The sequence below is a fragment of the Panicum virgatum genome, chromosome 1N (assembly GCF_016808335.1).
Source record: "Panicum virgatum strain AP13 chromosome 1N, P.virgatum_v5, whole genome shotgun sequence".
Taxonomy (NCBI): domain Eukaryota; kingdom Viridiplantae; phylum Streptophyta; class Magnoliopsida; order Poales; family Poaceae; genus Panicum; species Panicum virgatum.
In genome coordinates this window covers 60,565,963-60,584,220 of record NC_053145.1, presented here as the reverse complement: position 1 = coordinate 60,584,220, position 18,258 = coordinate 60,565,963, and the positions used below count along the sequence as shown (strand labels likewise).

At 48.6% G+C, this 18,258-nt stretch overlaps 2 protein-coding genes across 2 annotated transcripts; both read left to right on the top strand.

Annotated features, from left to right (window-relative positions):
- The first annotated feature begins 1,881 nt into the window (after positions 1 to 1,881).
- On the top strand, positions 1,882 to 11,890 carry LOC120657195 (GDSL esterase/lipase At2g04570-like). The gene is made up of 3 exons (XM_039935464.1): positions 1,882 to 2,387; positions 2,488 to 2,618; positions 10,975 to 11,890. Exons 1-3 carry the CDS (start codon positions 2,099 to 2,101, stop codon positions 11,698 to 11,700), a joined length of 1,146 nt encoding a protein of 381 aa, XP_039791398.1. The 5' UTR covers positions 1,882 to 2,098; the 3' UTR covers positions 11,701 to 11,890.
- Positions 11,891 to 12,057: 167 nt separating this feature from the next.
- LOC120657191 lies at positions 12,058 to 17,258 on the top strand. The gene is made up of 13 exons (XM_039935461.1): positions 12,058 to 12,539; positions 12,629 to 12,778; positions 13,136 to 13,266; positions 13,819 to 13,933; positions 14,031 to 14,323; positions 14,721 to 14,845; positions 15,149 to 15,192; positions 15,352 to 15,483; positions 15,629 to 15,706; positions 16,011 to 16,093; positions 16,373 to 16,495; positions 16,691 to 16,751; positions 16,844 to 17,258. Exons 1-13 carry the CDS (start codon positions 12,060 to 12,062, stop codon positions 16,997 to 16,999), a joined length of 1,971 nt encoding a protein of 656 aa, XP_039791395.1. The 5' UTR covers positions 12,058 to 12,059; the 3' UTR covers positions 17,000 to 17,258.
- The last annotated feature ends 1,000 nt before the right edge of the window (positions 17,259 to 18,258 follow it).

The following is an 18,258-nucleotide window of genomic DNA, read 5'->3' as shown; positions in this document are numbered from 1 at the left end:
TCTAGCAATCAAAAAATTGCTCTAGGAAAAAATATTTCACCATATGTGATGGTTTAACTGCCACTTGTAACTCCTAATATTTACGGACCGATGGGTTCTCACCTGTGCCGCGCCGCGTCACCTCCATGGCTCCACCACCAGTAGCGTTCGCCGTCGACGGAACATACTGGAACGGCTAAACGCTTCTCGGCTTCTCCCGGCGCCGGCCCTCCGGCTTGCTACTCGCACGCGCGCATGACGGGAGCTTGGCCAAGGGAAGACGCGCGCATGCGCAGCAGCACAAGCGCGAGGGCGGCAGTGCTGGCCAGGTGCTGCCACCGTGCCGGCCCGGGCGGCTGGCCGGCCAACTTTTGCCCGGGATAGAATCGCCACAGCGCCAACCAACCCAATGGCCCATCATCACCTGCCGATTGTGAACAACCAGACGGGAAAAAGGCGAGAAGCAGCAACGACTCCCGCGATCGACGCCCACTCGGGCACTCAACCAAAAGGCACGGGGCCTGGAGGTCGTTCGTTCCGGTTCCGCCCTCTTGCGTCGGGCTGCCTCGACTCCTCCAGTCCTACGGCCAGTGGTAGCGACTCTCTCTATGCCCTCTACATGCTAGCTCGCACTATCATTTGCTTTGATTGTGTTTCATCTGTTATCTTGTTACAGGATGCGGGCCTTTTTGCTCGCTCCACTTGGTTGCTTTCTCATACAGGGTTGGAGTGCAGAGCAATCCACTACGTACTCTCCCTCAATGATCGGACACGATCCCCGCAGCCACACTCACATATACATGGAGCAATCCAGACAAATTCTATATTGAGTTGGTGCTCAGTGCTGTACAGTGCTTGCATTGGAAGAGAGTGTGTGTGTGTGTATAATTGTTTCACTGGCCAGTTCGAACAAGTATGATTGATGATTGATATTAACTAAAGTGAGGTCGCTTTGAAGAATTAGTTAAAGACCATATGCGAGATTATATATTTGCATCCAGTATTCTGACCGGATCAGAAATTATCAAAGTCAAGGGAGACGTCGCATTACTCACGCATGAATATATAACAGGGCAGTTACACACGCGCACATATACAAAGGCCTTTGTTTGGTTTTGAAGCGCTATCTAGCGCTACAAAGGGAATCTCGCATGCATGTTGTGCTAAATAAAATCTATTTGCAAATTTTTTTCAGAAATGGGTGTAATTTTTCACGACGAATCTAATGACGGTAATTAATTAATGATTTGCTACAGTGATGCTGCAGTAATCATCCTCTAATCGTGCGGTCGAATGCCTCATTAGATTCTTCAGGGTCACTAGCGCGGGGGTTCTGAAATTGGTTTTGTAAACTGACTTTGTTTGACACCGTAATTAACAGTCAAAATGTCACTATTTACTAGCACGCTACAAACCAAACGGGGCCAAAACCGTTGAGCAATGACTGATTCAACTTTGGATCCATTTTCTGATCAATCAGGCAGAGGCAGATACTCCTGTTTGATCATGGACAAACAGTCATGGTCTTGTTTATCATGCATGGGTCGACATCTGTATATCGCCGCTATGGCAGTGGGAGAGGTTGACAAGGAACAACGAGGCCAAATGGCTTTCAAATCCAACTATCCATCCATTAAAAAAAAGGGAACCTTGTGCGAAGAAGAGATCGACTCTCTCGTCAGGTCAGAAATTCAGAGGAGAAGAGAGCAGTTGATGCAAAAGAGAAGATCAGATGAGCATGGTTCTGGCTGCTAGAGCTTTTATTCAACGGATCGATCGCTTGCTGGTCACGGCATATACGCAGGACCATAACGGATGCATATGCGACTGTGTCCTGGGCAGAGTTCTTTCTCTCTATAAAAAGGATGGGAGCATGGCCTGGCTCCAGCAGCAACAGGGAGTTTGCCTCGCAGCCATTCCAGGCACATATTCCCTGCAGCTCACCAACTACCTTGTACTGCAATTCATCTTGTTGCAATCGCAGAAGGCAGAAACTAGCAAATCCCCTCTACAGTTATATAGCTTTAATTTGCTAGCTGAAAGGCACTGCGGCAAATCCCATCTGTCTGAATATACATATAATTAGTAGCTAGATACTACCCATTTAGCTGCAGGCGCCATGATTAGGGTGAGCATTGCCGGTTGCAAGTCTCTGATCATGGCGCCAGTGGTGCTTCTTGTCTGCGTCATCAGCCTGCTTGCCTCGCCGGCGGCGGCCGCGCCCGGGGGAGATCAGGAGGTGAACCTGGTGCCGGCGGTGTACGTGTTCGGCGACTCGACGGTGGACGTGGGGAACAACCAGTACCTGCCGGGGAACGCCGCGCTGCAGCTCCCCTACGGCATCGACTTCCCGCACTCCAGGCCCACCGGACGGTTCAGCAATGGCTACAACGTCGCCGACTTCGTCGGTCAGTGCAAGTCATCTTGAATTCAACTGTCTGAAATTGTTCTGTTTGTAATCATGCGTGAAATTGACAATGCACGGGTGCAATGCAAACTGAAATGCAGCGAAACTGTTGGGTTTCAAGAGGAGCCCGCCGGCTTACCTGTCCCTGACGCCACGAACGAGCCGCCAAATCCTGAAAGGGCTCCGTGGCGCCAACTACGCATCTGGGGGATCCGGCATCCTCGACACCACCGTGAGTACATCGGATTTGGTCGTGCCAGAACACGTCTTAGGGGGAAAAAAAGAAAAAGTCAATTCTTGATCATTTTTTTTTCGCGACCGTGGCTGAACACGTATTTCATTAAGAAGAAAGCAGTTTACAGACAATTCTTGATGCGGCCAAACAGAACTTGACCGACACAAGATCACAAAGGACTAAAACACAGAGAAAAACTGAAAAAAACACAGACAAACACCCAAAAACCAAAACAGACACAGCAGCAGAAGCACAACAGAGGAGAACACCTCCAACCCTACAAACCTAAGACCGGCGCAGCACCAACCAACAACTGAACCTGCAAAAGAGCTACATCGCCAAAGATGCGAAGATCCGCAACACAAACAAGGTGGCAAAGCATCCACCCGACCAACCAATATCGGCGGCAAAGCATCCGCCCGAAGAGAACTCTCACCAACGACGATGGCGGCAAAGCATCCGCCAAAGCAACACAGCGGCAAAGCATCCGCTAGCATAGTACAACAACAAAGAACCGCCAACCGACGACCAACGCGACCTAGACGATGTAGAGGAACTAAGCAAAGGCAGGCGCAGAAGCGGATCCTCTCCGAGAAGAGCAATCGACCGTCACCGGCAAGAGCTTTCAAGACAACGCCCACAGCGAGGGAGCGACGTAAAGGCGCCGTCGTTGTCCGACCAACATGGTCTAGGCTTTCACCTGAAAAGCTCACTGAAGAGGTCATAGGAGAAAGAGTGACGCCTTCAACAAGGTAAGCGACGCCCTCGGGCGTCGCCGTCACCGGCCCATACGGACCAAGGCTTTCGCCTTCACCCTAATCCCAACACAAATCCGATGACAGTAGACGCCCCTCCCCAACCACACGAGGCGGCGACGACGCGGCCAAGCGCCCCTGGCCACCCGAGGCAGCGACGGGAGAGGAGGGCAGCCCTGGGCGAGCGGCGCCACCGACAGACGAAGCGGCGGCGGCAGCCACGAGCCCCCGGCCACGAGGCGGCGGGGTGAGGCCAACGGCCCCCGGCCCCGAGGCAGCGGCGGCGCAGCCACGCCTCCCGGCCACCTGAGGAGGAGGCGGCGGCGCGGCCCCGGGCCTCGGCCAGCTGGGAAGGCCGGCGGCCAGCAACCCCCCCCCCCCCCCCCGAGGACGGCGCCCCCAGGCGGCGGACCCAGCCCGGACGGCGGCGGACCGACCGGGGACGGCGCCCCCAGACGGCGGACACCAGGAGCGGCGCGCCCACGGCCATGGCCACGGAGAGACGGCGACGGCGGCGCGGACACGCCCAGGCCGCGCCCCAAGGGCCCCCGGCGGCAGCGGCGCGGCACGGATGGCCACCGACCGCCCCCCGGCCACCGAAGCGGCGGCGGCGCGGCACGGCCCCAGCCCGGACGGCGGCGGACCGACCGGGGGCGGCAGATCCGGCGCCCAAACCCAAGCCCGGCGGAGGATCCGGCCATGGGGGGCCCAGATCCGGCGAGGAGCAGGCCGGGACCGGCCCCGGCGGCCGGCGGCGACGAAGAGACGGCGAGGTCCTAAGGGCGGGAGGAGGAAGGAGATAGGAGAGAGAAGAGAGGGCGAGGGGGAGCGAGCCGGGCCGACTTCGGCACGGCCATGGGCCGCCGCCGCCGCTCGGATGGAGGTTGCCGGCGGCGGCGGCCAGCGGGAACGACGCGGGGAGAGGTGGAAGGCGGTGTTAGAAATCTAGGCAATTTTCGGTATATTTTAATTCCAAAATTAGATGTATAAACTAGCAATATTTCTATGACTTTAAGGAGTAAAAGAAAACATGTGAACATGTTTATACTTATCACACATATAAGCATAAACAATATAAATAACAAAAGTTTTAGGGAGTACCCTAAAGCGGGGCCGTTGCCGGAGGCATTGGCTGCGCTGTTACCAACTGGAGTAGACATCTACTCGGTTGGCCTCAGTCGAAGTAGTCGAACTAAATCGGTGCAGGAAGATGTTCGCAGTGCAGTCCCACGAACGGTCACCAAGATGTAGTCGACGTAGTCGTTCGGCCACCAGAATGTAGTCGACGTAGTTGTTCGGCTCGTCCACCAGGAAGTAGTCGTACAATCGGGCAAAGCCTTAGTATTTTTGAGCAGTCACGCTAAAGCGTTACCCAAAAACCTGATTGCCCGCCTATCCCGTGCAGGATCTCAAGGCGAGCAAGGTTTCGGAGGCCTGCTCACGCTAATTCTGTGCGCGCAGAGATTAGCGTTGGGGAACTCAGTTGTTGCAACTGGAGAGGGAGAAGAGAGGAGCCGAGTTGCCTCAGTGCTCTGGTGCAGGATGGATGAGGGACATGGCACTCCTTATATAGTGACTCAGGTGCTCAGGTTCGTTGAACCTGGACACCATCAGAGTCATTTAGGTGATGCGGTTATGGCCATTAATTACAGATTTAATTGCACGTTTAATCGCACGATTAATTGCTGTCAACGGCAAAATAGCCATCACATCACACCGCGCCACGCCACGCCACGCCGCGCCACGCCGCGCCGCGCCGCGCCGCGCCGCCCGTCCGGCCGGCCGTGCCGCGCCGCGCCGCGCCTCGCCTCGGCCTCGGCCTCGGCCACGGCCACGGCCACGGCCACGGCCACGGCCACGGCCACGGCCACGGCCCGGCCCGGCTCGGCGAGGCGAGCGAGCGCGCGCGCGCGTGTGGTTCACCGTCCTCCTCTTACCGGCTTCACAAGTGGTGTACAAGAAGTCCACCTTTTAAGTCGGTTGAGATCCTCCTCAATTCCCGGTACGGAATTAAACATTGATTCCCTAGCATTAATAGTGGGCTTTAAATTCTTTTATTGCTTTAGAATAAATGGGCCAAGCCCATTACTCCATCAATCCCCACCAAGAAATTCAAGCCACACTAGAAATACCCTCATTCTCTCTTTGATATACCAGTATTCGACAGAGACTGTTAAGTTGAACTTCCATCTAGGACAAAGGCTACACTTATTCACAACTGTGCAATGGACTATGCCTTGAATTGCCAGTTTTGTGCAAACAAGTTTGACCAGAGCCCTACACTGGTACTAGGCTGCAAAAGCATCCCCGCGGTTTGGAGCTTATGAGTCATACTCCAGGCCCTTCATGAGTTTCTAGAGAATACCCAATTCTCATAGACCATGACCAGTGGTCAAACTCATATAGGTGTGTTCCTTTCAGATGTTCTGTAGGACAACATCTTTGTTTCAAGAAAACAACTCATTTGTTTAAAAGAAACCACCTGGCACACATTAAGGTATAGACCAACCTGCCATACAGATTAGAAGAGAAATGCACCTTATACACAGAATGAGCCCTTTTCACAAAGGTTCTCTTCTCACAGTCAGACTTTAGTTTGTTTCACCATCCTAATTCACGGGATCTCCGATCACATAGGACAGGTTTCCACTATAGAATGACTCACGTGGGTCTCAAGCCCAATTCCATAGATGCATTGTCTATCACATTTCGTGAAAGACCCTTTGTAAACTGATCTGCCAGATTTTTAGCCGTCTGAACATAGTCCAGGGCTATAACTCCGGAGTTTCTCAATTTTCTGACAGATTTCAACCGCCTTTTCACATGTCTAGATGACTTCATGTTATCCTTTGAACTATTCACCTTGACAATTACCGTTTGATTGTCACAGTTCATTAGGATTGCCGGTAACGATTTTTCAACTATCGGCAAGTCCATAAGGAGCTCACGAAGCCACTCAGCCTCAACAGTGGCGGTATCTAATGCTGTGAGTTCTGCTTCCATAGTTGACCTCGTTAAGATGGTCTGCTTGCAAGACTTCCAGGAAACAGCTCCACCACCAAGTGTAAACACATATCCACTTGTGGCCTTTATCTCATCAGCATCAGAAATCCAATTTGAATCACTATACCCTTCTAGTACCCTTGGGTACCCGGTGTAGTGAATTCCATAGTTCATTGTCCCCTTCAGATAGCGCATTACTCTTTCAAGACCCTTCCAATGATCATCTCCCGGGTTTGAAACAAACCGGCTCAGTTTGCTTACAGCAAACGAGATATCAGGTCTTGTAGCGCTCGCTAAATACATTAATGAACCAATGATCTGAGAATATCTCAGCTGATCTCGCATTATCCTTTTGTTCTTTCTAAGAATTAAACTGGCATCATATGGTGTTGAGACAGGTTTATAGTCACTATAACCAAAGCGACTTAACACCTTCTCCACATAGTGAGACTGTGTAAGAATCACCCCACCATTGATCTCTTTTACCAGCTTTATATTAAGGATAACATCAGCTTCTCCCAGATCCTTCATCTCAAAATTTTGAGATAAAAACTCTTTGACTTCCTTAATCACATTAAGGCTAGTGCCAAAGATCAGTATGTCATCCACATACAAGCACAAAATCACTCCTTCAGCCCCACCATAGCGATAGTACACACATCTGTCAGCTTCGTTCACAACAAAGCCGGCAGAGGTCAAAGTTCTATCAAACTTTTCATGCCACTGCTTAGGCGCTTGCTTGAGACCATATAAAGATTTTAACAACTTACAAACCATTCCTTCTTGACCCTTTGATACAAACCCATCCGGCTGATCCATATAGATCTCCTCTTCTAACTCTCCATTGAGGAAAGCCGTCTTAACGTCCATCTGATGAACGAGAAGACCATAAGAGGCTGCCAAGGAAAGTAACACTCGAATTGTGGTCAATCGGGCAACTGGTGAATAAGTGTCAAAGAAATCTTCTCCTTCTTTTTGTGTATAACCCTTGACCACAAGCCTAGCCTTGTACTTTTCAATAGTACCATCTGGCCTAAGCTTTTTCTTGAACACCCACTTGCATCCAACCGGTTTACATCCATAAGGACGTTCAACGACCTCCCATGTTCCATTAGACATAATAGAATCCATCTCACTCCTTACTGCTTCCTTCCAATAGTCAGCATCAGGAGATGAATATACCTCTTCAATGGTTCTGGGTGTATCATCTATGAGGTATACAATGAAATCATCACCAAAAGACTTTACAGTCCTTTGTCTCTTGCTCTTTCTCGGAGCCTCATTGTTATCCTCCTCAGAATTTTCTACAAGTGTATGTTCATTGTGTTCTATCGGCTCAGCAGAGCCATCATCCTTGATGAACTCTTGCCTAGATGAACTTGTTTCATCTCTCATGGGAAAAATGTTTTCAAAAAATGTAGCATCTCTGGACTCCATTATAGTACCAACATGCATGTCAGGTACTCCAGATTTCACTATTAAAAATCTATATCCAACGCTGTGAATAGCATAACCTAGAAAGATACAATCCACAGTTTTAGATCCAAGCTTACGTTTCTTGGTTATTGGCACACTCACTTTTGCCAAACAACCCCATGTACGTAAGTATGACAGTGTTGGCCTTTTCTTCTCCCATTCCTCGAAAGGAGTTATCTCTTTATTCTTTGTAGGAACACGGTTTAGGACATGACATGCAGTCAATATAGCCTCACCCCACCATTCCTTGGAAAGTCCCGCTGTATCTAACATGGCGTTCACCAAATCCGTTAGAGTGCGGTTCTTTCTTTCGGCAACCCCATTTGACTGAGGTGAATAGGGAGGCGTCCTCTCATGAATAATACCATGTTCCTCGCAAAATAAAGTGAATAAATTTGAGAAATACTCGCCACCACGATCTGACCTAACTCTTTTGATCTTTCTCTCAAGTTGGTTTTCTACTTCAGCTTTATAGATTTTAAAGTAGTGTAAAGCTTCATCTTTTGACTTCAACAAATAGATGTAACAAAATCTAGTACTATCATCAATCAAAGTCATGAAATATTTTTTACCACCTTTTGTCAACACTCCATTCATTTCGCACAAATCGGAATGAATTAATTCTAAGGGTGCCAAGCTCCTTGCCTCCGCGGTCTTATGAGGCTTACGAGTTTGTTTTGATTCAACACATACATGACACTTAGAATTTTTGACAAAAGTGAACTTTGGAATTAAGCTCAAATTAGCTAAGCGCATCATACAACCAAAATTAACGTGACAAAGCCTCGAATGCCAAACATTTGTTTCATCAACGTTAATAACATTGTATGCAATTTTATTACAAACATCTGACAAAGAAAGACGGAACAAACCTCCGCTTTCATAACCTTTTCCAACAAAAGTACCAAACTTAGACAAGATACATTTATTGGACTCAAAGACTAATTTGAAACCATCTCTACACAGTAGAGAGCCGCTGACTAAATTCTTCTTGATGGTGGGGACATGCTGCACGTTCTTCAGCTGCACGGTCTTCCCCGAAGTAAACTTCAGATTTACCGTACCAACACCAAGAACACGTGCATGTGATCCGTTCCCCATCAGCAAGGAGGAAGTCCCGCCGGTCTGGTAAGAAGAGAACAAAGAAGCATCAGCACAAACATGAATATTAGCACCAGTCTCAACCCACCACTCGGGTGAACCAAAGACTGAAAGAACAGTAGGTAATAAATTACCGTACCCCGAAGTTCCTCCAGGCTCGCTAATAACCATGTTGGCGGAGTTGTTGCCTTTGCGGTTCGGACACTTTGCAGCAAAGTGATCCGTACTAGCGCACACATAGCAAGCTCCCGTCTTCTTCTTCTTCTTAAAAGTGGTTGTCTTCTTAGTCTTTGGTTGGTTCTGCGGTGGCTTTTTCTTGTTCTTGTTGGAGTTGTTCTTCTGAACAAGATTGACACTTGAAGCACCAACAACTCCTTTCCCACGTATGTCCTTTGCTCTCGCCTTCTCCTCAACATCAAGAGTCCCTATGAGCCCATCTATTGTGAACTCCTGTCTCTTATGTTTTAGAGAAGTAGCAAAGTCCCTCCAAGAAGGTGGCAGCTTAGAGATTATACCTCCAGCCACAAACTTATTGGGTAACACACATGGGGACTCTTTGCTGCAATTTTTGAGATCTTTTGCCAGAGTATGTATTTCATGAGCCTGTTCCACTACAGAACGGTCTTCGACCATCCTGTACTCAAGGAACTGCTCCATGATATACAACTCACTCCCGGCGTCAGATACTCCATATTGAGCCTCAAGAGCATCCCACAAAGCTTTGCCAGTTGGCAGCCGGATATAAGAATCCACCAGGTTATCACCGAGAACACTAATGATCAAGCCTCGAAAGAGGATATCAGCCTCATCGAACGCACTCCCTTCCTCTGGAGAGAATTGTTCAGGCTTACCCTCTTTCACATGGATCACTCTCGATAGTGTTAACCACAGTATAAGCCGTTCTTGCCAACGTTTGTAATTTGAACCATCAAAAGGTGATGGTTTGATTGATGCAGCAAAGCTATATACCGAAAGCCTATTAACATAATCAGGTTTTTGGAATGTTAGAAATCTAGGCAATTTTCGGTATATTTTAATTCCAAAATTAGATGTATAAACTAGCAATATTTCTATGACTTTAAGGAGTAAAAGAAAACATGTGAACATGTTTATACTTATCACACATATAAGCATAAACAATATAAATAACAAAAGTTTTAGGGAGTACCCTAAAGCGGGGCCGTTGCCGGAGGCATTGGCTGCGCTGTTACCAACTGGAGTAGACATCTACTCGGTTGGCCTCAGTCGAAGTAGTCGAACTAAATCGGTGCAGGAAGATGTTCGCAGTGCAGTCCCACGAACGGTCACCAAGATGTAGTCGACGTAGTCGTTCGGCCACCAGAATGTAGTCGACATAGTTGTTCGGCTCGTCCACCAGGAAGTAGTCGTACAATCGGGCAAAGCCTTAGTATTTTTGAGCAGTCACGCTAAAGCGTTACCCAAAAACCTGATTGCCCGCCTATCCCGTGCAGGATCTCAAGGAGCAAGGTTTCGGAGGCCTGCTCACGCTAATTCTGTGCGCGCAGAGATTAGCGTTGGGGAACTCAGTTGTTGCAACTGGAGAGGGAGAAGAGAGGAGCCGAGTTGCCTCAGTGCTCTGGTGCGCCGTGCCGTGCCGTGCCGTGCCTCGGCCCGGCCCGGCCCGGCCCGGCGAGGCGAGCGAGCGCGCGCGCGCGTGTGGTTCACCGTCCTCCTCTTACCGGCTTCACAAGTGGTGTACAAGAAGTCCACCTTTTAAGTCGGTTGAGATCCTCCTCAATTCCCGGTACGGAATTAAACATTGATTCCCTAGCATTAATAGTGGGCTTTAAATTCTTTTATTGCTTTAGAATAAATGGGCCAAGCCCATTACTCCATCAGGCGGCGCGCGGCGCCCCCCCCGGGTCGCCAGCGAGAGCGACGGGGGGTCGTACCTTTTTATCCACGGTATTTATTCTTGATCATTATTTGGTCGCCGTTCTAGCTCATCTCGATCCGTGTTCTAACTGTCCTTGCCCGCGTGTATGTCAATGGACCAGGGGAACACCATCACGTTGACGAAGCAAATCGAGTACTTCGCGGACACCAAGTCCAAGATGGCGGCGAGCGGCGGCGGCCAGGGCTCGCCGTCCGTCGATGAGCTGCTGTCCAAGTCCCTCTTCCTCATCAGCGACGGCGGCAACGACATGTTCGCGTTCCTGCAGCAGAACCGGTCGGCGAGCGAGGTGCCGTCCTTCTACGCGGACCTGCTGTCCAACTACACGCGGCACGTGCGGGCGCTCCACAGCCTCGGGGCGCGGCGGTTCGGGATCGTCGACGTGCCGCCGCTCGGGTGCGTCCCGTTGGTGCGGGTCACCTCCCCGGACGGCGCGGCCCGGTGCGTCGACGGCGCCAACGCGCTCGCCAGGGGCTTCAACGACGCGCTCCGGGCGCTGCTGGCCAACCTCACCGCCTCCGGCGCGCTCCCCGGGGCGCGCTACTCCGTCGGCAGCTCGTACAACGTGGTGTCCTACTTCACGGCGCACCCGGCCGCCGCCGGCTTCCGGGAGGTGGCCAGCGCGTGCTGCGGCGGGGGGCGGCTCAACGCGCAGACGGGGTGCACGCCCAACGCCACCTACTGCTCCGACCGCGACGAGTACCTGTTCTGGGACGGGGTGCACGGCACGCAGGCCACGTCCAGGAAGGGCGCCGTGGCCATCTTCTCCGCGCCGCCGCAGATGGGATTCGCCGCCCCCATCAACTTCAAGCAGCTGGTCTCTTCTTGATGGCCTTCAATGGTGATCGTAGCTACTAGCTACCTAGCAGCCTAGCACTACTAAAGAGCTTTTGATTCTTTACAGAAAATCAGCATAGAGATTACAATGTAATGTAGAGGGAGCAGATACACACATTTGAGTTCAGCGAGGCAAATTTCTCGCCGTATACGCTCGTGAATAAAACAGGCAGGTTGCAATATTTGGGATGGCTGGCCGGCCGGCCGGGCCGGAATCTGTCCACCTCTGTTTATTTCAACTGGCCCATTGAAAGAATACGGCCCAATAAAGAACTTCTCGGCCCGGCCTAGAAAACCTAGCGCGTTCGTCTACGAGCAAAACGTAAACGTCACATGAAGACGTATCGCCGCATGACGCTTTGTTCTTTCGTGGGCAGGGGGCAAGGCAAAGCCCAACTGCGAAACGAACCCCCGCCGCGAATACTCCGGCAGCTTCCTCCGGACCGGACGACCTCGAGCCACGCTGTCCCACGCTCTCGGAGCCCAACACCACGTGACACCGAGCCGGTCTTCCCCGGCGGCGAGCCCGGCATGGCCATGCTCCTCCGCCGCCGCCTCCCGCTGCGCCGCCTCCTCCGGCCGCTGCACACTGAATCGGCGGCTTCGGCTTCCTCATCGTCCTCCGCACCTCTCCCTCCTCTCCAGAAGCCTCACGCTGCCGCCTCGCCGTCCGTTGCGCCAGGGTCACGCCGCCTAGGGTTTCTCAATGCCACGCCCCTCGCTTCGGCGCGTGGGGCTTCGGCATCGTCCTCCTCCTCCGCCTATCTCGCTATCGGTGCGGCCGCCGCTCTCGCGACGCTTCCGGTAGTCTACGCCGACGGCAATGAGCAGGTTGTGATATTTGGCTTCTCTTCTACTCGAAATTCTGTGTTATTCGGAGAATGATGTTGGCATGGCGTGAGCTTCGCCTGTGTTTACAGGGCTCAGTCGGCGCGGCTGTGAGTACTGATCCCACCGAGGGGGAGGATTTGGCCCGCAAGGAGAGAAAGAGGATAATGGAGCTCGCACAGAGCCGAGGGATGCAGCGCGGGTCATACCCGCAGTTTGATGTGGCAGTGAAGGGCCAAAAGGTTGTTCTTGCAACCCCCCCCCCCCCCCCCCCCCCCCCAAAAAAAATGTGTAGCCAGTGTTGAAAAATCGTCCCGTTGGCTCCCATTTTCGCGAAATTGAGTTATCTGCAATCCATAAATAATGGTTTGCTGGAGCCCCTAATGGTAGAAAGAAGAAATTTAAGAGGACGTGGAGTGATTGGTAAATGTTGAAACAGGTGAATATGAGTGTCAGTACAACTGTGAAGTAGGAAGATTTTGAAATTATATGCATGGTTGCTATTAGAGCACAGCAGTAGATTTTTTTCTAGATATGGCATGCAATATGACTTTCCGTACCATGATTATATTTTTCTGATTTGGTTTGTTTCTGAACAGGTGGTTGTTAAATTCGACATGCCATCTACTTGCAATATATCACACCTCATTGTTGATCTTGTAACCCACATCGGACTTGAGGCAGAACAACATGGTGGTGGCTCGGAGGTGTTAGTGCGTGCTTGGGACAGGTTAGCAAACAAAGCCGTGTTTTTCTATCCCATCAGTATATTATACAATTACCTTTTTGCTATTCATGGCAAGAACAAATCCCACAAAAAAATCAGCTTTAATCTTCAATTCTTCATCAACTTTTTGTTGAGATATATGCTATATGTTTTTTTTTTGCTTCTGATAAAGCTCATGTCTAGGCCATGATTTCCTTTTGCTTATATTGGCATACTTTAAATTGACCAACGAGGGTTCTATTACATGCTGCCATACTTCTTTATTGGTGAATTCTCCATCCATCAAAATCCAAATACCTGCACTTTTCTCCCTCTCCTTCCCCTCAATAGTGTTTGGCCATGCTAATAGGATCATGTCTACGCTATATGTTAAAATGCTGGGACGAATGGAGGAGTGAGGTGGACAGTTGTGAGAACTGCATTATTTGTCTCCAATTGAATCTTTTTCCTGCAAATGGCCTTTGTGATTTGGTCCATTTTGTAGATATATGGCTTCCCAGGTTTTGCATATTTATACCAGTATACTGTGTGTTTAATCAAGTGCTTCTTTTCTAGTCCAGCTGCGCGACAAATCACATTGAACCCTCCCAAGAAGAATAGCACTGGAGATCTCAATGAAGATGGTCTCTGTGTTTTAATATTCGAGCCACTTATTGGATCGGATTATTCTGTTAGTATTTTTCAATCATTTGAAGACTTTGAAAAGGAGTTTATCCTGCATTTTCTCAATATATCATAATTAATGTCATACCTGATCAATCATTCAGGAAATTGAATTCATCAAGCGTGGGAGTTTTAGTTTGAAAGAACTTGAAGCTTTGATCAGTGCTTTAAAAGTAGCTGGCGAGAAAGATGTTAAGGGGTCATCAGGGAAGGGCAATAAAAACACACTGAGAAAAGGAAGTGGTCAGAGATCTAAACTTATACCCTCTATGGAGAAAATTATATCCGATTTAGAGGCTATGGGAGTTAGAGTCTATGGATTTGACGAAACATCTAGTGTTCCAATGGATGGAACTGTAATCTGGGAGAACCTTGCGGGATATGAACCTCAGAAAAGGTATGTGCAACCAGCTTGCCATTTCTCTTTTTTCTATACCAGGTGCTTAGTGTACCATGAACATTAGAATAACGGACAAATTCTCGATAGTCAAAATCAGCTTTGGTCTGCAGGGAAAAAACTGAACATTTTTTTAGAACAGGAAAGTTTAAATATTATCCAGTTAAATATGTATTTACAGAAGCAGAAGTAACATCTTCTTGACGCATTTTGATTGCTCAGTTTTGAAGATTTTAAACCGCAGCCAGTTGGGACATACTATTAGCCTTATAACTTAGATAAATGATTGTGTACTTCAATGTAGAATCATGATTATAACTTAATAGATAAATGATTATGTACTCCATTGTAGAATCATGGTCTTTAAGCTTCAACATGTTTCTTCTTCCATTTCTAGGGAAATAGAGGATACCATACTCTTGGCTTTACAGAGTCCTGAAGTGTATGATGACATTGCTCGCGGTACGCGCTGCAAATTTGAGACAAATCGTCCTCGAGCTGTTTTGTTTGAAGGCCCACCTGGTGAGTTGCTGAGTCTGACTTCGATTTACTATGCCTAGAAAAAAGAAGTTCTTGCAGTCCTCTTGTTCATGATGCTGAGAGCTGCGTTAGAACTTAGAAGAGAATTTCATTGCAGTTATTTCGCAATAAAGCTTAGGAAGTTTGTTACACTGAATTTTTGTAAGAAGAAACCACAAGTGTTTCTTGCATGCAAAACCTGATGCTGGAAAACCCACATATTCTTTGTTACATTCCACTGGCATGATTGCTTCTGCCCTCTGGCTTTGTGTTCACACGTTTACCAGTTACCATTCATCATTTTAGGGACGGGCAAGACATCTTCGGCTCGAGTTATTGCCAAACAAGCAGTAAGTAGTTTATACTTTGGATTGTTTTCAATAAGTACTTCTGAAATATGTCTTCTATGTTATTCAAGTAACATTTGATTTCTTTTCTATAAATTTATGGATGATGCCAAATATGATTTTAACAGAACTAATTTGTTGCTTGCTTGTCTCATTTGCTAGGGAGTTCCACTACTATATGTGCCACTTGAAGTTGTTATGTCAAAATATTATGGTGAAAGCGAGCGCCTGTTGGGATCTGTTTTTTCACTTGCAAATGATCTTCCTGATGGAGGTATTATATTCCTAGATGAGGTATATGTCTTCCTCTTTGGACCATACAACAATTTAAGGATACACAAGTGCAATGTGTCCTTTTGTTGGGTATTATACTGTGAATTTCTTGTTATTCTGAAGTTTCAACTTACCTCTTTTCATAATTCGGATATCCTTGTTATAGGTGGACTCTTTTGCTATTGCACGAGACAGTGAAATGCATGAAGCTACACGAAGAATCCTGTCAGTAATTCTGCGACAGGTAGGGTCCTTGTTTCTTTTCCATTTAGGTTATCATAAATTGATTCTATTACTATCTCCTGATATGCACATTTTGTGCAATTATTGATCGAGAAGAAACCAAAAAGAATTTTATTGTTCTGTTGGACTTTGTCAGTTACCTTACCTCCACAAGTCACTTGTGTGTGTTGACATCCACATGCAAAGCCATTGTCATTTTTTCGAAAAATTATCATCCATTGTGGCTCATTAGAAGCCATTCAAGCATTCCTTTATCACCATACAGTACATCTTTCTACCATACTAAATATGTTTGTTTTGTGAAGATTGATGGATTTGAGCAAGATAGAAGGGTGGTAGTTATTGCTGCAACAAATAGAAAGGAGGACCTTGATCCAGCTCTCATCAGGTGTAGTTTTCTATTGATGTATCTTTTCTTTTATTGCAAGCAGTCCCAGATAGTTTTGGCAGTTCCTGTTCTCTTGCAAAAGCTCCCTTGTGTTTTTTTGTCGCCTATTTCCTGTTATATCAATGTCTAATAGGCTACTAACGAGCCAATAGTTCAACAACAACTAATTAAGCTGCATAACCTTGTAGCATTCTGATCGTCCTGATCATATTGCTAATACATATTATTTTAGTGAAAAGTACCTCTAACATGTTTCTTTTTATGGGTGGACATTTGCAGCCGCTTTGATTCAATCATCTGTTTTGGCTTACCGGATCAGCAAACTCGTATGGAAATAGCTGCCCAGTATGCCAAGCACTTGACTAAATCTGAATTGGTCCAATTTTCATTGGCCACTGAAGAGTACGTACTAGTTTTTACATGTTTATGTTACACTTTCAACATCCGTGTAATTCCAAGGAACATTACCTGTCTACTTGGTTGATTCAAAGGATCATTTGCTGAATTCATACTGCTACTCAAACTGTTGAATAATAATTTGAGACAGCTGCCCTGTTTGCAGTCATTCATTTGTGACTAGTTCTGACCTGAATGCAGGATGTCGGGAAGAGATATCAGGGATGTTTGCCAACAAGCTGAAAGACACTGGGCGTCAAAGGTATGTAAATTGGTCTGCAGAATTTTCGTTTTTCCTTGTGATGCTTTCTATGATTAATGTTCCACCTTGTCATTTTTTATATTATTTTATAGCTAATAAGGGGGCAAATTCCAAAAGATGACAAGGGGGAGCCGAGTCTTCCTCCGATCGATGAATATGTTTCCTGTGCTGAACAGAGACGAAAGTCCTTGCCTGATAGAACGAGATGGACACCCAGGTCCGGGTCCCCTGCCCTTAAGTTAGCATGAGGAATATAGAGTACCAAATGCAGTTGAAATGAAATGTATGTAGGCTTTGCTAAACAGTTTTTTCTTGCGAAAATGCTAATACTTAGGAAATGGGTATCCAAATTTGATATCAGCACACCTGAAACTTTGGAGAGTGGTTATAGTGAAGGATAAATGTTTCTTGCATTATCTTTCTATACTGGTGTACATAGATTATCAGCACACACGTATATCGTGTCAAGTGCCAAAACCATATTTTAACACGAGTACTTCGTAGAAATTAATGGTGCCCGAGACACAAGCAGTGCAGACAAAAGTGGCTGTTTTGGGCCTTCCTTTTGTATTGTAATCATGGCGAAAATTTCTAACCGCAGCTCCCAAATTATTTCGAATTCTCCTGGAGGATTGTTTGTGTTTCTTTTGTGCACAAAAGACAGAAAATATACTCCATGGATCTGACGATCCGTCCGGCGCCATGAGCGAGGACACAGCAACGGAGCACCCCCACTGTCCCACACTAATCACCAGAAAGCTATCGCCTACCGGCCACTGACTTAACACTACATTAGGTGACCGACATGCAATCGGAATGATCCTGCTTCCTGCATTCCTTGGGTGCGCCCAAGACCCAACCGTGTAATTTTCCTCCATACAAGCAGCCCTCCACCACACCCCTCTTTAGTAGTCGGTAGCAATACATCAGAGGAGTTACACATCGTGCGCGAGTGGTACAGCCCGCTTGCAGAGGCGACGCCACCGGCCGCCCCGGCCGGAACAGACGAAGACGACGGCGACGCCCGGCTACATGCTACGAACAGCGACGGCGACGGCTCTGTCCGCGCGAGCTAGCCTCCACCGCCCGGTCCCCGGCCCGGCACATGATGAGCCGAGTGGGAGCGGCGGCACTAGCGTGCCAAGTCCCCAATGATGCCCGCGTCTGGCCAAGACGGGTCCGGCACGCCGCTGTCCCCGCCACACCCGCGCGCGCGCGGAGTGTGCAGCGCCGTCGAAAGAAACGGCCCATCCGCCTGCGGCCGAGGCTCGCGCCACCGCCGCGGCCGCGTGGAGACGATCTTTCTCCCTTGTCCTGCTCTGGCCGCAGGCAGTACAGACTAGTACTACAGAGTAGCATGGCGTCGTGGGTGCGCGTCCGGGCCCGGCCGGGCTGTGGGGGTCCTAGCTACGAGCTCGCATCACTGATCGTCCGAGACCGAGACCAAGGAGGGAGGAGGGTCACGAGCTGCGACGGCAAAAGCCTTTGTCACGGCGTGGTGAAAGAG

What these genes read in the sequence shown, in the direction of transcription:
- LOC120657195 (XM_039935464.1), top strand. Translation starts at nt 2,099, where the DNA reads ATGATTAGGGTGAGCATTGCCGGTTGCAAGTCTCTGATCATGGCGCCA. An exon ending in CAACGTCGCCGACTTCGTCG is followed by an intron (nt 2,388 to 2,487) that starts GTCAGTGCAAGT and finishes ACTGAAATGCAG; the next exon opens with CGAAACTGTTGGGTTTCAAG. An exon ending in CCGGCATCCTCGACACCACC is followed by an intron (nt 2,619 to 10,974) that starts GTGAGTACATCG and finishes TCAATGGACCAG; the next exon opens with GGGAACACCATCACGTTGAC.
- LOC120657191 (XM_039935461.1), top strand. Translation starts at nt 12,060, where the DNA reads ATGACGCTTTGTTCTTTCGTGGGCAGGGGGCAAGGCAAAGCCCAACTG. An exon ending in ACGCCGACGGCAATGAGCAG is followed by an intron (nt 12,540 to 12,628) that starts GTTGTGATATTT and finishes CTGTGTTTACAG; the next exon opens with GGCTCAGTCGGCGCGGCTGT. An exon ending in TGTCAGTAATTCTGCGACAG is followed by an intron (nt 15,707 to 16,010) that starts GTAGGGTCCTTG and finishes TGTTTTGTGAAG; the next exon opens with ATTGATGGATTTGAGCAAGA.